Source organism: Cavia porcellus, unplaced genomic scaffold (genome assembly GCF_034190915.1).
Source record: "Cavia porcellus strain 051 isolate PalLab524CR breed Dunkin Hartley unplaced genomic scaffold, mCavPor4.1 scaffold_7, whole genome shotgun sequence".
Taxonomy (NCBI): Eukaryota; Metazoa; Chordata; class Mammalia; order Rodentia; family Caviidae; genus Cavia; species Cavia porcellus.
The window spans coordinates 7,833,660-7,852,063 of record NW_026947490.1 but is presented as its reverse complement, the minus strand read 5'-3'; the positions used below and the strand labels follow the sequence as shown (position 1 = coordinate 7,852,063).

The window sequence follows — 18,404 nt, the reverse complement described above, 5'->3', positions numbered from 1 at the left end:
CTACAATTAAATGTAGAATGAAGACAATCTTAAAAACACAACAAAGGTTTTATTTGAAGGGCCTTAATTGGGAGATGAATTCCTGATGCAAGAGCAAAATTATGTCCATCACAAGGGCCTTGTTTTCTCAACAAGTATAGACAATGATGACCACGCCTGAAGCTCATTGGTGAGTTAACAGGAAACTGTGCTGCCTGTGGTTTCCTGCCCACCTCCAAGGAGGTATAAAAGACCCTCACAGACAGGGACATCCAGACAGAAGACACCTGCTTCAGATCCTCAACAGAAGAATCCACTCCTGACACCATGTGCTACTACGGCAACTACTATGGTGGCCTGGGCTGTGGCTATGGCTGTGGCTGTGGCTATGGTGGCCTGGGCTGTGGCTATGGCTGTGGCTGTGGCTATGGTGGCCTGGGCTGTGGCTATGGCTGTGGCTGTGGCTATGGTGGCCTGGGCTGTGGCTATGGCTATGGCTGCTATGGTTACGGCTGTTGCCGCCCCCTGTGCTGTAGAAGATACTGGTCCTATGGCTTCTACTGAGGAGTTTCCACAGCTTCTTAGCCTATTGGCTACCATCTTCTGTTGTCCTGGGATTATCTCCAATGTTCTGCAGATGCAGCATTTTTAAATAGCTTCAGTCTCCGTCTACATATTACACTAGTTTTAAAAAATGAACTTTTAAAAACCAGTTTCAGTTAGATTATGTGGCAGATTGTAGAAAAGTTTCTGTACTATGTTTATAATGCTGAGTAAAATACAATCAAAATAACTGTCAATTTTTGCATACAGATATGTATTATTGAATAAACTTTCTTTCGTCATAAACATTGACTTGTTACTCTTTCTACATTAGCAATTTTCCTTTTGATTGTATGTGTGTCTTGTATTTTTGTGATCATATTTGTACAGGTGTGGTGCTGTAGCAGGGAATGTGAGAAGGACAGACAGAGCGAAGGTATGATAGATTCCCATGGGATCTGGGCATCCCTGCTGCCACAATTATTGGTCTCATTTCATTGGTAAAAATACCAGTGTTTGATAACAAATGTTACAAATTTGCTTTTACGTATACTTTTTAATCCCATAGGCCATTTTTATCTGCTTGTGCTATCCATGTAGGTTTTTAAAAATGGCTGTTGCTATAATAATAATGGTATTTCCATCTGATCATTTCCAAAAGTCTGTGTCTATATGTTTTGTGACATGCAACACCAGTGATAGACTTATATCAGATAGAGTTAAGCCTCTGTTAATGATTTCTCCATATCTAAAAAGTAATCTGCCTGGAGAGTAATTATAGGTGTTTTGTTAGTCACTTTACACTTGCTTTGCTAAAATACCTATCAGCCACAACTGCATAGAGAAGAGGTTTGTTTCAACTCACTATTGACTGGCACTGAGGTAGAAATGGTGAGGAGAATGGGACTGGGTAGAGCATAGGCTCTTCATCTCATGAAAGCAGGAAGCAGAGGAAATCAGGAGGAGCCACAGAAGGAGAAATAGTTATTCAGCACCAGCCTTAGGACCAGTCTTTGACCCTCCTTCAAGAGCACCTTCAGCTGCTAAGACATTAATGGGTCACTACCTGATGACAAGAGGACCCCAAAGGCTACCAACCACCCAAGTGCTGTGTGTCTGAGTGTCTGAGTGTTTGGGGCTCATTCTATCTGTATCACAATGGGTGCAGTCACGCTGAGAATGCAGAAATAAATGCCTCGGTTCGTGAAGACTTCTGTGTGTGAACAACTACTTTCATGAACCTGTGTTTGCCAAATTGGGGGGTGATAAACAGGAGCATGACCATCTCCTCAAAGACTGTGTAAGGAGTTATTTTCTTGAACTGAGATACCACTGCATTATAATAACAGCATTTTAACTAAAAATGTGGATTCTATAACTTTCCAAAACACAGCATTTCACTTTAAATATGTAGAAGAAAGGAAGGACGTGGATGCTTATGCCTGTAATCCCAGCACTTGGGAGGCTGAGCAGGGAGGGTCACTGTAAACTCAAGGTCAGCTGGGGGACAAACTGACTTAGGCATAGAGAGTCCCTGTCTCAAAAAGACAAAAAAGTTATTAAAAAGATGAAAAGAAGAAAGAAGAAGAGAACAGAAGAACAGGGGATAAGACCGAATATACAGCCAAGAACAATTTTTGAAACCATGAAATGCTTGCTCTGGAACAAATTAAGAGAGAATAATAAATTAATTCCCTTAGTTGTAAAAAAATATGTTCTTATGCTTGTTCATTTGCTCAATGGTACAACTATTGCATTGCTAAAGGACATTAGGTTTCACTTGGGAAGTGCAAACTGACACTGTCAACATGCAACAAAAGATGGTAGAAAAAGAAAGGACTGAAGGAACCTACATTTGGAAGATGGAGATATTTGGAGACAGGGGTTGAAACTAAACTCCTCTTGATTCTGAGAGTCAAGCAAGAAACCTCTGGGAGAAGAACATTCAACAGCATTTTGAATGCTATCCCTACTTAAGGACAGCTAGACAAAGAAAACACAACCTGAGAACAGTTCACTACTAAAATATTAAACTTCACACTAAGCAAGGTTTCTCCTGGAGATAATTAAAAACTGAAGTTGCAAGATTGTTGTTTCCTAAGATAACAAGCAAATTCCATTTGAAATTTGTTCATATCAAGGTCTTGAGAAAATTGTCACAAGCATTCAGATTTCCCTAAAAGGAAACAGGCCTAGCTGAACTAGGAGGATCCCTGACAGGTTGGGGCCAAAATGGGGCAGAGACACCCTTCAGGGCGGCTTATGTGAGTCTTTGCGTGAATCACGTCAGTTACATCTTTCCTTCCCTCCCTCTTTCACCTTGTATCTATGCTTCTATTCTCTTCTTCTCTTTCTCTGTCTCTGTCTCTGTCTCTCTCTCTCTGTCTCTTTCAACTCACTTGTTCCCTTCCTTCTGCCTTTCTTCCTTCTTTTCCCTCTTCCTGTGTTGTTTCATTTTTCTTTCTTAATTTCTTTTTCTCCTGGTTGTTTGTTTACCTCTTCTTTGTTTGTAGCTCTCCCTTGCTTTGCAGTCTAGGACGGGCTAAACCATCTGAGCTGAAGGGTCTGTCCCACCCTGGCTCCAGAAAACCAGAATTGCAGACAAAGGTTACCATCTTCAGCTCCACTGGACAATCAGGCATTTTTAATAGCCAGTCAGCAACTACAAAAGTCTCTATGGAAAAATCCAATGATATTCTGAAACCTCTATATTTTAATAAGGAAATATTGGGTTTATTATAACCTATGGAAGTATGTGCACAAAGTACAAATTAACTAAAATGTGTTAAATCTATAGAAACACACTCAACCACCTTATCTTTGATAAAGGGACCAAACATGTTCACTGGAAGAACAATAGTCTCGTTAATAAATGGAAAAACTGGCTCTCCGTATGCCGAAAACTGAAACTTGATCCATGCTTGCAATCATGTGATAAACTAAAATCTTAATGGATCAAAGATCTGAAAAGAGAAACACTAAATCTGATGGAAGACAAATTAGGTAAGAAGTTTGGATATATAAGAGTAGATAGAGAATTCATGAACAGGAATCAAAATGCACGGGAAATACTTCCAGAATCAATAACTGGGATCACATCTTATTTAAAAGTTTCTTCATGTCAAAAGAAATCCCCAGCATAGTGAAAAGAAAACTCACAAACTGGGAAAAAATCTTAGTGAACTATTCCTCAGATAAAGAACTTCTGTCTAAAACATATAAAGAATTTAAAAAGATCAGACCCCAAAATTCAAAGACCCAATTCAAAAATGGGCATCTGAGATAAATACACAGTTCTCAGATGAAGACATACAATGGTAAATAAATATATGAACAAAGTTCATCATTATTAGTAATTAAGGAAATGAAAATTAAAACCACACTGAGATTTCACTTCACAGGATGGACAAATCAAGAAATTCCCAACAACAAATGCTGGAGAGGCTGTGGGGGGAAAGAACGTCTTGTGCACTGTTGATGGAAGTGTAGATTGGTGCAACCACTGTGGAGGTCAGTCTGAAGATTTCTCAAAAAGCTGGGCTTGGACGTCCCATTTGACCTATCTATTACACTTGTAGGCCTATTCCCAGAAGAACTGAAAATATCATACCACAGTGATATATGTGCACCCATGTTTATAGCAGCACAATTTGTAATAGAGAGATCTTGGAAACAACCTAAGTGTCCATCAATTGAGGGATGGATAAGAAAGTTGTGGTATTTTTATACAATGGAGTATTGCTCAGCTATAAAGAAAGATCACATTGAGATATTTATAAATAAATGGATGCAACTTCCTACCATACTTATAAGCAAAATAAATCAAACTTTCATGTATAAATACCATATTGTGTCTCCCATATAAGAGTATATAAGATGTTATGGTAAGATTGCACAAGACTTTAGGTAATCATGGTAATCTCTGTCTCTGTCTCTGTCTCTCTTAGGTAATCATGGTTCCCCATTATATTGTTTTGAAGACTTATAATGTTTTCATTCATCACTTGGAATGTTTTTATTCTGGTTTGTTTGATTTTATTATTTGTGATGATATGAACAGCTATTTTGAAGAAAACAAGACATTATGGAAGCCATTGCTGATTTAATATCATCTTGCTTTGAAGTCCTACCATGCTTTTGTTCTTCTCTTCCCATTGGTTCTATCGTATTGTACCTTATTGGATTTTATTATGTGTGATAGTATAAACAAATTTTTTATGGAAAATGAGATTGAAAAAACACCAAGAATGAGCATGTAAGATTTCACTTAACCATGGTATCTCTCACTTTATCTACATATGTGTATGTAAAGGGCAAGCAGCATACAGCACATGGAGTTTTTGCTCACAAATTGTACATTTTCTGGAAAGCTAGAAATTAATTGTTCTAATAATAAGTTCAGATTAAATATCCACTGTGTTCCTATATAAAACTATCTAACCATATATACACTAGAAATTGCCAGTAACTTGCTCATTAAAAAAATAAGCAAGTATGAAGATGTAAGTTGGTTCTGATACAATTTTCAGGAAATCACAAAGCAAGAATGTAATGATAGGAAGAGAGGACAAATGCAAGAAAATAAAAGGAGAAAGGAAGGAAGGAAGCGATGGATGGAAGGAGGTAGAGTGGGGAAAGTGAGGGAAGATGGGAGGAAACAACGAGGGAGAACGTATATCAGAGGAGTAATTAAAAGAAAGCAAATAAAGGTGGAACACCTGTTTTGTAGTTTGCACTATAATGTGTAAGAAGGTCACATATCTACAGTTAACTAAATACAGAATGAGCCAGATTCTTGAAAATACAACAGTTTCATATTAAAGGCCCGTTACTGGGGCCTTTAATTACTGGACAATGGATTCCTGACATAGTATCAAAATTATCTCTGTTAGGAGGCCCTTGTTTTCCTAATAAATATTACTGACTTGGTCAGAGTCACACTGGTGAGATAACGGGACCCTGCACTGCCTGTGGTCGCTCTACCCAGCACCAAGGAGGTAGAAAAGGCCCTGGCAGATGATGACAACCAGACTCACATACCTGCTTCCAGATCCTCAACAGAACAACCCACTCCTGACACCATGTGCTACTATGGCAGCTACTATTGTGGCCTGGGCTATGGCTATGGTGGCCTAGGCTGTGGCTATGGCTGTGACTATGGCTATGACAGCTCCGGGGGCTATGGCTATGGTGGCTATGGTTATGGCTGTTGCCACCCCCTCTGCTGTAGAAGATACTGGTGCTATGGCTTCTACTGAGGAGTTTCCACAGCTTCACAGCCTGTAGATTAGAACCTGATGTTTTATGGGATTTATTTCCAGTGCTACTCACAGGACAAAGTTTTAAATGCCTTTTAATGCCAACTAGATATCAAAATATCTAAAAAAACACATAAACTGCAACATTCTATTTTGACTCATCAGTGACAAGATTTTTTTCTAGTTTGTAGAAAAGTTTCTGTATTCTTCCTATGGATCTATATAAAATATGATCAACTTGAACTCCCAAGTTTTCTATACAGATTTATTTTGAGTAAACTATATTAATCACAAATACTGCTTTGTTAATACTATCGTTCTTTGTTCAGAACGATTTTAACCTGCTTTAGTTTGTTTACTCTAAACATAGATGAATATATGGATAACTGCATGTATGTTTAAGTGTATAGGACTGACAACCACGTTACTAAGTTTTTGTTGGACGGTTGAACAGAACTATTTGCAGTCTCGCTGTTTGAATTCCTAGTTTACATGTTCCACTTTACAACTATTTGTAAAACGACAATATGTAAACATCAACTAGCAATTTCTTACTGTTTACTTTTTTCTCTGAACGTATGTATTATTTCCACCTATTTTGTTTTGTTTAGTCTTTCTTTAAATAAAATAAAATAAAGATTAAAAAAACAAATAGTGCTTTGTTATTGTTCAAGTACTTTAGCCATTTTGCTTAAAGGTTTGTGTGTTTGTGTGTGATTAATCACATGTGTGGTGACAGTGTCAAAGACAGGGGTAGGCAGCACAGAGAGAGCATAGGGACCTAGAGAGGCAGAGAGGTGCTTGTTTTTCCCATAAACTGGCATCTAAACTCAATGGGTAGAAATGTTAGCATTTTTGAAACAGATGATAGACATTTGGATTTTTAAATTTCACCTAAATTTTCTTTGAATTGCTGTTCTTGTAATTTTTAAAAGTGGTTTATTTCTGCATAAATTGCTTTCATATTCGAATATTTCAAAAGGTTCGTGTCCACGTGCTTTGTTTCCAATATCAGTGTGTTGATTATGTCAACTGAAGCTCTGACTTTGTGAAATATTTCTCAGGCTTTAAAAAATATTCGGTCTGGAGAATGATGTAGGTGTTTTCTTAGTTCATTTTCAAGCCTATGGGACACACATCTGACAACTACCATTCAACAGAGCAGAGGTTCTCTTGGCTTGTGGTTGACTGGTGTTAAATGTAATGTGAAAGGTTTGGGTAAATTGTGAACTTCTCGCGTCCTGACATCTGGGAAACAGAGAAAGCAGGGGTCAGGGAAAGAGGGATCATTCAGTTACACATCCCTAGGGAGAGGCTCTGAACAGGTTGCTTCTTCTGAATCCATTTAAGCTGCTTAAAAGAGTAGATGAGCACACTGGGAGGCAGAAGGTTCCATAATCAGTACACTGCCAAAGACACCATATTCTGAGCAACTGAGAATTTGAGGGGCACTCTAGGTGATATCTTAACAGGTAACACCTTAATGGTGTTTTCATATAGGAAATAACAACACAATAATGACATTCTGGGCTAAAAAGCACGAGTGCAAGAAGCATATTAAAATACTGTTTTCTGTTTTAACTTACAGGAAATAATATACAAACTGTACATACATACCAAGGAAAATATTTTTCAAAATCATAAGATAATTGCTCAGAGACAAACTGACATGAGAATACCACCTTTACTAGATGGAATCCTGGAGTTTCACAGTTGTATGTGCTTATGGATGCTGATTTGACCAGTACTGAAAATAAATTTCTCCTAAAATGTGTTGTTTCACTTGCAAAATTCAAACCCTCAATATCAAATGCAGTAAAGGGATCCATATTTTGAAGGTGGAAAATTTTTGAACCATGGGTTGAAATTTCACTCTGCTTGATTCTAGAAGGTAAGAGGCTACAGGGAGAAGTGTAATCAGCAGAAATTCCAGTGGTAACCCCACCATCAATAACAAATCAGATATGGAGACAAAGGAAAACACAACGTGAAAACAGTGTGCCAGCGAAATACTGATTTTCACAATAAGCAAGGTTTCTCATTGATATAATGAGCATGTCTTGGGTTGAAGGAGTCTGCTTTCTAAGCTAATTGGCCTTATCAAGGTCTTACAAAATAATCATGAGCATTGGGGTTTCGCTCATAAAAACCACATTGAGAAAAACTGTCTCTTGTATAGTGGGCCTAAAGAGACCCAGACAGGGCCTGCATAACAACAGCCTTATTTTATGTCAGAGTTTGGGATAATGAGATCAAGAAGAAATTTTGTTTCTTAATTCTTTCCCTTTCTTCCTCTCTTTTTGCCTCTCTCCTCTTTTCTCTTCTCCTGTCCTCTCCTTTTATTTCCTTTCTTTTTGCCTCCCCACAATTTCACTCCCTTTTCCTTTCTCTCTCCCTCTTATTTACCACTTGATTTTCTTTGTTTTTAGACTGATCTTTATTTTTTACCAAGAATGACCTGAACTACTGAGCTGAGGTAACTGTACTGCCTAAATCTCTGGAGAAACTGGAGGTACAGGCAAGTGTCACCACATGCAGCTAAATCAATCTGACATTTTAATAACCTAGGAGAAAACATAAAATATCAGGCATTCAGGGATGGTTCAAGATACATAAATCAATAAATGTAATCCATCATATCAACAAAGCCAAAAGAATCACATGACCATTTCTATAGATGCAGAAAAATATTTTGATGAGGTCCAACACTCATTTATGATAAGAATCTTACAGAAAATTGGAATAGATGGTCTTTACCTCAATATAACAAAGGCTATCTATGACAAACCAATAGCCAGTTTCATACTAAATGGGCAAAAATTGAAGGCCTTTACCTAAAAATCAGGCACAAGACAAGGATGTCCTTTATCATCACTCCTATTTAATGTAGTACTGGAAATACTATCCAGAGCAATTAGACAAGAGAGAGAAATAAAAGGGGTAAAGATAGGAGGAGAAGAAGTTAAATTATCATTGTTTGCAGATGACATGATACTTTACATAGAAGACCCCCCAAATCTCCATTGAAAGACTCTTAGATATAATAAATAAATTCAGCAATGTAGCTGGATACAAAATCAGTACTCCAAAATCAATGGCATTTCTATATACTGACAACAAAATCACAGAGAGAGAAATAAGTGAAGCCACAACCTTCATACTAGCAAGCAAAAAAATGAAATATTTAGGAATTACTCTCATGAAAGAAGTGAAAGACCTATACAAGGAAAATTATAATACACTGAAAAAAGAAATTGAAGAGGATCTCAGAAAGTGGAAAGACATCCCTTGCTCATGGATAAGAAGAATAAATATTGTGACAATGGCCGTTCTCCCAAAACTGCTATACAGATTCAATGCAATCCCAATAAAAATACCACCAACATACCTTATGGATCCAGCGAAATCACTCCTCAAATTCATCTGGAACCAGAGGAGACCTAGAATATCAAACACTGTTCTAAGCAGCAAAGGCAAGTCAGGAGGCATCACAGTCTCTGACTTGAAGTTATACTACAAAGCACTTGTAGTAAAATCAACATGGTACTGGAATCACAACAGAGCTAAAGATCAATGGAATACATTAGAAGATACAACCACAACTACAAACACACTCAATCACCTTATTTTTGATAAAGGGGACAAACATGTTCACTGGAAGAATGACAGCATCTTTAATAAATGGTGTTGGAAAACATGGCTATCAACATGCCAAAAACCAAAACTAGACCCATGCCTATCACGATATACTAAATTAAAATTAAATGGACTAAAGATCTGAATATTAAAACAGAAACACTAAATCTATTGGAAGACAAATTGGGTAAAACCCTTGAAGACATAGGGGTAGGTAGAGAATTCATGAACAGGAATCACACCATACGGAAAAAACTTCCCAGAATCAATAACTGGGATCACCTCTTATTAAAAGGTTTCTGCACGTCAAAAGAAATCTCCAGCATAGTGAAAAGAAAACCCACAAACTGGGAAAAAAATCTTAGTGAACTGTCCCTCAGACAAAGGATTTCTGTCTAAAACATATAAAGAATTAAAATCAGACCCCCCAAATTCAAAGATCCAATCCAAAAATGGGCATCTAAGATGAATACACACTTCTCAGATGAAGAAATACAAATGGCAAATCAATACATGAAAAAATGTTCATCATCATTAGTCATTAGAGAAATGCAAATTAAAACCACACTGAGATTTCATCTCACACCTGAAAGAATGGCCAGGATCAAGAAAACCACCAACAACAAATGCTGTTGAGGCTATGAGGATAAAGGAACTCTCCTGCACTGTTGATGGGAGTGTAGACTGGTGCAACCATTGTGGAGGTCAGTCTGGAGATTTCTCAAAAAGCTGGGATTGGAAGTCCCATTTGTTCTAGCTATTCCACTTCTAGGCATATTCCCAGAAAAACTGAAAACATCATTCCACAGTGATATATGTGCACCCATGTTTATAGCAGCACAATTTTTAATAGCCAGAACTTGGAAACAACCTAAGTGTCCATCAACTGAGGAATGGATTAAAAAGTTATGTTACTTTTATACAATGGAGTACTACTCTATTATAAAGAATGATCACATTGAGATATTTATAAATAAATGGGCACAGCTTGAGACCATACTCATAAGCGAAATAAATCAAACTCACAAATATAAATACCAAATATTCTCCCTAGTGTAAGAAATGGTAAGAATACATAAAAGTATGTGGTAATCATGATTTCCCATTATATTGCTTGAAACCTTATAATGTTTTCATTAATTGGAATGGTTCTGTTCTGGGTTGTTTGATTTTATAGTCTTTGATGGAATGAACAGTTATTTTGAAGAAAACGACAATATAATAGTTAATGATGATAAAATATCGTCTTATTTTGAAGTCCCATGAAGCTCAAAAGCTTCTTCTGTGTCCATCGGTTTTTCATGTTGTATCTTATTGGATCTTATATTGATAGTATAGACAAAATGTTTTATAGACAAGGAGTTAATATAGAAACCATTGTTCATTTTCTGTTAATTGGTTCTAAATACCCTGGAACACTTTCATTCTCTTGAATGGTTTTACAGTCATGTTGTGTTTGATGCTATAATACACGAAGCCATACTCTTATATTGCAAGGAAAGAGACACCATGGTAGCTAGTGTTATGTCGGGTTGTCTTGTGGTGAAAAACTACATTGCTTAAATTGTTCTGTTCTAACCTGTGTTATTATGTTGTTATGTCCTCTTTTGTCTTAATCTCATTCTTTCTTTTAATTTTTAAATAAAAATAATCTGCACAAAAATACATAGTATAAAGACACTAAAATTACAAAGATCAGAAACACAAACTCACTGAAACACATAACATGAGTCAATGAAGCTGCAGTGTCAGAGATTCCAAAAGCTCACTGGGTCGTGGAGTACGTGGAGGTAGAAAGCTAAGTTTTGAAACAGGGGTGTCTTCGCCATGAACCAGGAACGCTGCCCCTGGGGACCACCAACCAGTGTGACTGTGCTCATAGATCAGTCAGGGCAATGCACAGGCTTTTGGGTAAGAGGAAAGAGTTGGGATTGTTGACTATGAAGGTCTTCTGCTCAGTGCCTCAGCATTCCATTGCACAAGTATGGTGTGAAAGCAAAACCAGATAGCAGTAGTGAATGTTTACTATAAAATATTAATTACCCAAAAACCTGGGAAAGAGTTTTGTGTAAACCTGTGAAGATGTAATACCATAGAAATTATTGCCTAATTTCTCACCTTTAAAACAGGACTGTATGATGTTTCCTTTTTGATTCTGTTTACTGATATCACTTCTTGTGCACTCACTGTGGGCAGAGTTTATTTCTGTATTGTGTTTGACTTGGCTATGCTTAAAGGTAGCTTGATGTTTAAAAAATACCAAGATGAGCACGTAAGATCCCACTTAGCCAGGGTATTTTTCACTCTATCTACATATGTGTGTGTGGAGGGCAAGCAACACACCAAGGGAGGTTTTACCCATAAAATAAACATTTTGTGGAAAGCTTGAAAGTAAATGTCCAAAGATTAAGTTTACATTAAATGTCCATTTGTACATATGTAGTGGTAACCATAGATACACTAGTGTTTGCTGGTAACTAGCTCATAAAAAAATAAGCACCTTTGAAGATATAAGTCGCTACTGATAGGGTATGTGGGAAATCACAAGACAAGAAGGTAGTGATCGGAAGAGAGGAAAAGAGAAAGAAAGTGAAAAAGGAAGGGAGGAAGGGATTGATGAAAGGAGGTGGAGTGGGGAAAGGAAGGGAAGATGAGAGGAAACAAAGACGGAAAATGTAAACCTGAGGAGTAATGAAAACAAAGCAAACCTAAAGTACAACACCTATTTTTATGGTTTGGACTATAACATGTCTTAAGATCACATTGTCTACAATTAACTCTGTACAGAATTAGTCAGATGCTTGAAAATAGAACAACATTTCACAGTATAGTGCAATTATTGGACACTGAATTCCTGACATTGTAGCAAAAGTATCTCAGTTACAAGGCCCTTGTTTTCCTAATAAATATTACTGACATGGTATGAACCACGTTAGTGAGATAACGTGACCCACGCTGCCTGTGATTTCCACGCCCAGAACCGAGGAGGTATAAAAGACCCTTGGAGATGATGATAACCAGACTCAATAATCTGCTTCCTGTTCCTCAACATAATAGCACACTTCTGACACCATGTGCTACCGCAGCAGCTGCTATGGTGGCCTGGGCTGTGGCTATGGCTGTGGCTGTGGCTATGGCTATGGTGGCTATCGTGGCTATGGCTACAGCTGTTGCCGCCCCCTCTGCTGTAGAAGATACTGGTCCTATGGCTTCTACTGAGGAGTTTCCACAGCTTCACAGTCTATAGATTAGAGCTTGATGGTTTGTGGGATTTATCTCCAATGCTCCTCACATGACAAAGTTTTAAATGCCTTTGAATACCAACTACACATCACAATATCTAAATAACAAATACACTGCAAACTTCCATTTTGATTCATCAGTATCAACTGGTTTTTTCTACTTTGTAGAAAAGTTTCTATAGTTTCCCTATGAGTCTATAAAAAAATATGATCAACGTGGATTCCCAAGTTTTCTATACAGATTTACTTTTAAGTAAACCATATTTAATCACAAATATTGCTTTGTTGTTCAAGTACTTTAGCAATTTTGCCTAAAGATTTGTGTGCTTGTGTGTGATTAATCACATGCGTGGTTGTGGTGTGATGGGACAGAAAGTGAGAAAGACAGAGGGGTAAGCAGCACAGAGAGAGCACAGGGACCTAGAGAGGTAGAGAGGTGCTTGTTTTTCCCTTACACTGCCATCTAAACTGGATGGGCGGAAATGTTAGCATTTTTGAAACACATGACAGAAGTTTGGCTGTTTTAACCTCACCTAAATTTTCTTTGAATTGTTGCTCATGTAATTTTTAAAAGTGGTTTATTTCTGTATGATTTGCTTTCATATCCAATTATTTCAAAAGGTTTGTGTCCATGTGCTTTGTTTCCAATACCAATGTGTTGATTATGTCAGCCAGAGCTGTGCTTTTGTGAAATATTTCTCAGGCTTTTAAAAATATTCTGCCTAGAGAAGGATGTAAGTGTTTTCTTAGTTAATTTTCAAGCCTATGGGACACACATCTGACAACTACCATTTAATAAAAGAGAGGTTCTCTTGGCTTGTGTTGACTGGTGTTCAATGTAATGGGATGGTGTGGGTAGAGCAGGAGCATCTCACCTCCTGATATCTGGGAAACGGAGTCAGGGAAAAAGAGATCATTCAGTTACAGAACCCCAGGGAGCAGCCTCTGAAGAGGTCCCTTCTCCTGACTCCAGTTCAGCTGCTTAAAAAAGAGTAGAGGAGCACACTGGTAGGCAGAAGATCCTATAACTGGTACACTTCAAAGACCACATTCTGAGCAACTGAGAGTTTGAGGCACATTCTAGGTGATATCTGAACAGGTGACACCTTAATGGTGTTTTCATATAGAAAAAAATAATGTCATTCTGGCCTAGAAAAGCATGAGTGCAAGTAGCATCTTAATATATTGCCTTCTGTTTTAACTTGTAGAAAATACTATATACATTACGTATATAATAGTATTTTTAAAATCATGAGATATTTGCTCAGTGATAAACTGACATGATAATATTGCTATTATTAAATGGAATCCTGGTGTTTCACAATTGTATGTGCTTATGGATGCTGATTTGACCAGTACTGAAAATAGATTTCTCCTAAAATGTGTTGTTTCACTTGGGAAATTCAAACATTCAGTATAAATCCAGTAAAGAGATCCGTATTTTGGAGGTGGAGAATTTTTGAAGCATGGGTTGAAATTTCACTCTGCTTGATTCCTGAACTAAGAGGCTGCTGGGAGAAGAGTAGTAAGTAGAAATTTCAGTGGTAACCCCACCCAGGGAGAACAAATCACAGATAGAGACAAAGGGAAACACGACCTGAAAACAGTTGTGAGTGAAACACTGAGCTTCACAATAAGCAAGGTTTCTCCGTGAGATAATGAACATGACTCCGGTTACAGGAGTCAGATTCTAAGCTAATTGGTCATATCATAGGCTTACAAAACAATCATGAGCATTTGGGTTTTGCTAATAAAAAACACACAATTGAAAAAAAAAGTGCCTCATGTAGCTTGAGCCCAAAGAAAGACAGACAGGTCCTGCATAACAGCCTTTTTATGTTAAAGATTGTGATAATCAGATCAATAAGAAATTTTGTTTCTTAATTTTTTTCCTCTCTTCATCTCTTTCTCCCCTTTTTTCTCCTCCTCTTCTCTTCTTTATTTCTTTTCACTTTCCTCAATTTTCCTTCGGTCTCCTTTCTCTCTCTCTTTTTTGACTCTATCTCTCTGTCTCTCTCTGTCTCTCTCTCCTACTCCTGTTTATTACTTGCTCTTCTTTGCTTCTTTGTGAACTTATTTTGCTATCCAGAACGACCTGAACTACTAAGTTCAAGAGACTGTACTGCCTACACTTCTGGAGTAGCTGCTAGTACAGGCAAGTGTCACCACATGCAGCTCAGTCTGAAAATTTAATAGCCTATTAGAAAACCTAAAATCTCTATGGTAAAATCTAACACTGTTCTGGGTCATCCATATTAGGCTTCTGAACACCATGGAAGCATTTAAAGGATGTAATAGAAAATAAATAATAACTAAACAGAAAAACACATTGGAGTTTGCTAAGATGGATTGTTAGAACTTATAAATAATAAATGGAGGAAAATTAAAGGAAACTTGCTAAATGTGTAGTGAAAAATTCAGAGAATCAAATGTAAATTATAGTTCTGAAAAATGTAAGATGTTTATTAATCAATAAATTTATATGGTCTATCACCATGTACTAAATTAAAATCTAAATGGGTCAAAGATCTGAATATTAAAACAGAAACACTAAATCTATTGGAAGACAAATTGGGTAGAAACCTTCAAGACATAGGAGTAGATAGAGAATTCATGAACAGGACTCAAACCGCACAGGAAATACTTCCCAGAATCAATAACTGGGACCACTTCTTATTAAAAAGTTTCTGATGTCAAAAGAAATCTCCGGCATAGTGAAAAGAAAACCCACAAGCTGGGAAAAGATTTTAGTGAACTCTCTCTCAGACAAGGGACTCTTGTCTAAAACATATAAAGAATTAAAAAAACTCAGACCCCCAAAATTCAAAGATCCAATCCAAAAATGGGCATCTGAGAAGAATACGCACTTCTCAGATGAAGAAATGCAAATAGCAAATAAATACATGAAAAAATGTTCATCATCATTGGTCATTAGAGAAATGCAAATTAAAACCACACTGAGATACCATCTCACTCCTGAAAGAATGGCCAGGATCAAGAAAACCAACAACAACAAATGCTGGAGAGGCTGTGGGGAAAAAGGAACTCTCCTGCACTGTTGGTGGAAGTGTAGACTGGTACAACCTTTGTGGAGGTCAGTCTGGAGATTTCTCAAAAAGCTGGGATTGGAAGTCCCATTTATTCCAGCTATTCCACTTCTAGGCATATTCCCAGAACTGAAAGCATCATACCACAGTGATATATGTGCACCTATGTTTATAGCAGCACAATTTGTAATCGCCAGATCTTGGAAACAACCCAAGTGTCCATCAACTGAGGAATGGATAAAAAAGTTGTGGTATTTCTATACAATGAAGTATTATTCAGCTATAAATAAGGATCACATTGAGATATTTATCAATAAATGGGCGCAGCTTGAGACCATACTCATAAGTGAAATAAATCAATCTCGCATGTGTGAATACCGAATAGTTTCCCTAATGTAAGTAATGATTCAAATATATAAAAATATGTGGTAATCATGATTCCCCATTGTGTGGCCTTGAAGCCTTATAAAGTTTTCACTTATTAATTGGAAAGTCTTTATTCTGGGCTTCTTGATATGGAAATATTTGAAGCTATAGTATATGAAGTTTTATTCAAATATTTTAAGGTAAAAGACAGACACTATGGTAACTACGATTAAGTCGGGTTATTTGGTGGTGAAACACTAGGTTGCTGAAACAGTCATGCTTTGACCTGTATTGTTATATTGTTATTTCCTGTTTTATCTCAATCTCTCCCTTATTCTTTAAAAAAATTATTTAGTTATTTCTTATGTTTGTTTTAATTAAGGGGAAAATTTTTAAAAATTAGCAGGACATATAATAGTAACTTTTTTGATTTCCTATTAACTTGTTTTGAAGTCCTGTAATACTCCCACGATCTTGTTTTGACTGATTAGACTCTGTTCCATTCTGTATGATAGTATCAAGTTTGAGGGTATAGGCAACTACTTTGAAGGCAATAAGATTCACTAAGATGCCCATTCTGGTTTGACTATTGTCTCCTTTGGAAGCCCTATAATGTTTACAATGCTTAAGTTTTATTGGTCTTGTTCTCTACTGTTTTGTTCAACTTTATAATATCTAATGAGATAGACAATTCTTTTTAAGGAAACAAGAGACATCGTTGATAACCATTGTTGATAACCTTGTACTGTGTTTTACATCATGTGCTATGTCTATCCTTGGTTTTGACTGACAGCTTTGTTTTGCCATATTTGACTTTATCCCCCCCCCAAAACAAGTAATAAGAACTAAGGAGTAATAAAACCCAAAATGTATAAATTTTGTTGTAAAAAAGAGAGGGAAAAAAAGAGCTCTAAAGGATACAACAGCAAGTGTGTTTAGGGGTGTTATATAGCTGACCATATTAATGTTTTTGGTTGGATTATTGAACACAACTGTTTGCAGTCTCACTGTTTGAATGTCCACTTTGTATTCTTTGATACTGTGATTTGAGCAACTATTTCTAAGATGATAATATGTAATCTATTAACTGGTGATTTCTTACTTTTTTTTGTAGTTCTGTATTACTTGTACCCTTACACTGCTTTGTTTTCTTTTGTGTTTTTCTCTTTTTCCTTTTAAATAAAATTTATAAAATAAAAAATAAATAAATAAATTTATATGAACCATTTACAATGAAAACTATATTGAAATTATCAGTAAAGCAAAAATAAGCAATATCTGAATGTAAAATACTGAAAAGTGTGTAAGAATGTGCTATAGTTAATGAAATTACACATTATAAGTGGAATGCAGTCAAGAAAGAAGATAAAGTAGAAATCATTGTTAAATAGGAAAATACTGAATATTTTTCAAAAACTGTTGTAAGACACAAGTCCTTTAATGTATTCAATGACAAAAGAAAGTCAATTCAAATTACAAACAGACACATCAATGCATGAAATCTACATTCAAAAGCTAAATCTTACTTGAGGTAGATAAAACAATTATGTTTCCTATGAAGACAAGTAATAAGGTTGGCAGCAAAAGTCCTTTATATATCTAAAGGGAGCTCTAAGTGCCCTGATGTGACAGGGACAGATCATCGGTAACCACCAGTCTGTAAATTCACAGTCAAAACTGCACACATAGCAAAGTAAATACGTCATTCTGAGAAATATGAAGTGTTGTGTTAAAAGTAGAAAATAAACACAGAAATAACAAGAAGAATAGAAAAAAGATTCAATTTTTCACTTTTCATAACATAATATGATGGGTTTATTTAGTAAATAGTAAAGTGACTCAGACAAAAATGGACATTCTAAAAATGAAATTAAGAATGAATGTTAACACCTATTAACAAAAATGGTCCCTGTCTTTGAGATGTGAATCTCTACAAATAAGATACTTAAAAGAACCATAAAAGAACATACTCAGAGCTCTAAGGCCCTACATTTACCTAAAAGAACAAAGATTAACCTATCACGATAAGTGGTGTAAGTCAATGTAGCTGGAAACATCAGAAAATATGAAAGTTTAGTGCGCAGTGGCACGTGTGGAGGTACACAGCTGAATTTGCAATGACAAGCTCTATTCCATGAGCAGTAACACTGACTGTGTTAGAACAAGCAAGAAGTATGGCAGTTCTCACAGATTAATCAGAGGAAGGTAAACACTTTTTACAGAACAATAAATACTCAACACTGAGCATTTTGCAGTCTACTGACTTCCACCATTGTGGTGTCAAAGCAACACCTGACTCTGCATACAAAAATCAACCTGAAAGTTTTCCTATA

At 36.5% G+C, this 18,404-nt stretch overlaps 3 protein-coding genes across 3 annotated transcripts; all 3 read left to right on the top strand.

The window, feature by feature from the left end:
• Positions 1-269: 269 nt before the first annotated feature.
• Positions 270-818, top strand: LOC100714565 (keratin-associated protein 20-2-like). The gene has a single exon (XM_003467325.2). The coding sequence runs from the start codon at positions 307-309 to the stop codon at positions 541-543; it is 237 nt and encodes a 78-aa protein (XP_003467373.2). The 5' UTR covers positions 270-306; the 3' UTR covers positions 544-818.
• Positions 819-5,603: 4,785 nt separating this feature from the next.
• On the top strand, positions 5,604-5,809 carry LOC100712909 (keratin-associated protein 20-2-like). The gene has a single exon (XM_003467321.2). It carries the CDS (start codon positions 5,604-5,606, stop codon positions 5,778-5,780), a length of 177 nt encoding a protein of 58 aa, XP_003467369.1. The 3' UTR covers positions 5,781-5,809.
• A 6,665-nt stretch (positions 5,810-12,474) lies between these two features.
• LOC111755995 (keratin-associated protein 20-2-like) lies at positions 12,475-12,735 on the top strand. The gene has a single exon (XM_023563969.2). The coding sequence runs from the start codon at positions 12,489-12,491 to the stop codon at positions 12,633-12,635; it is 147 nt and encodes a 48-aa protein (XP_023419737.2). The 5' UTR covers positions 12,475-12,488; the 3' UTR covers positions 12,636-12,735.
• The last annotated feature ends 5,669 nt before the right edge of the window (positions 12,736-18,404 follow it).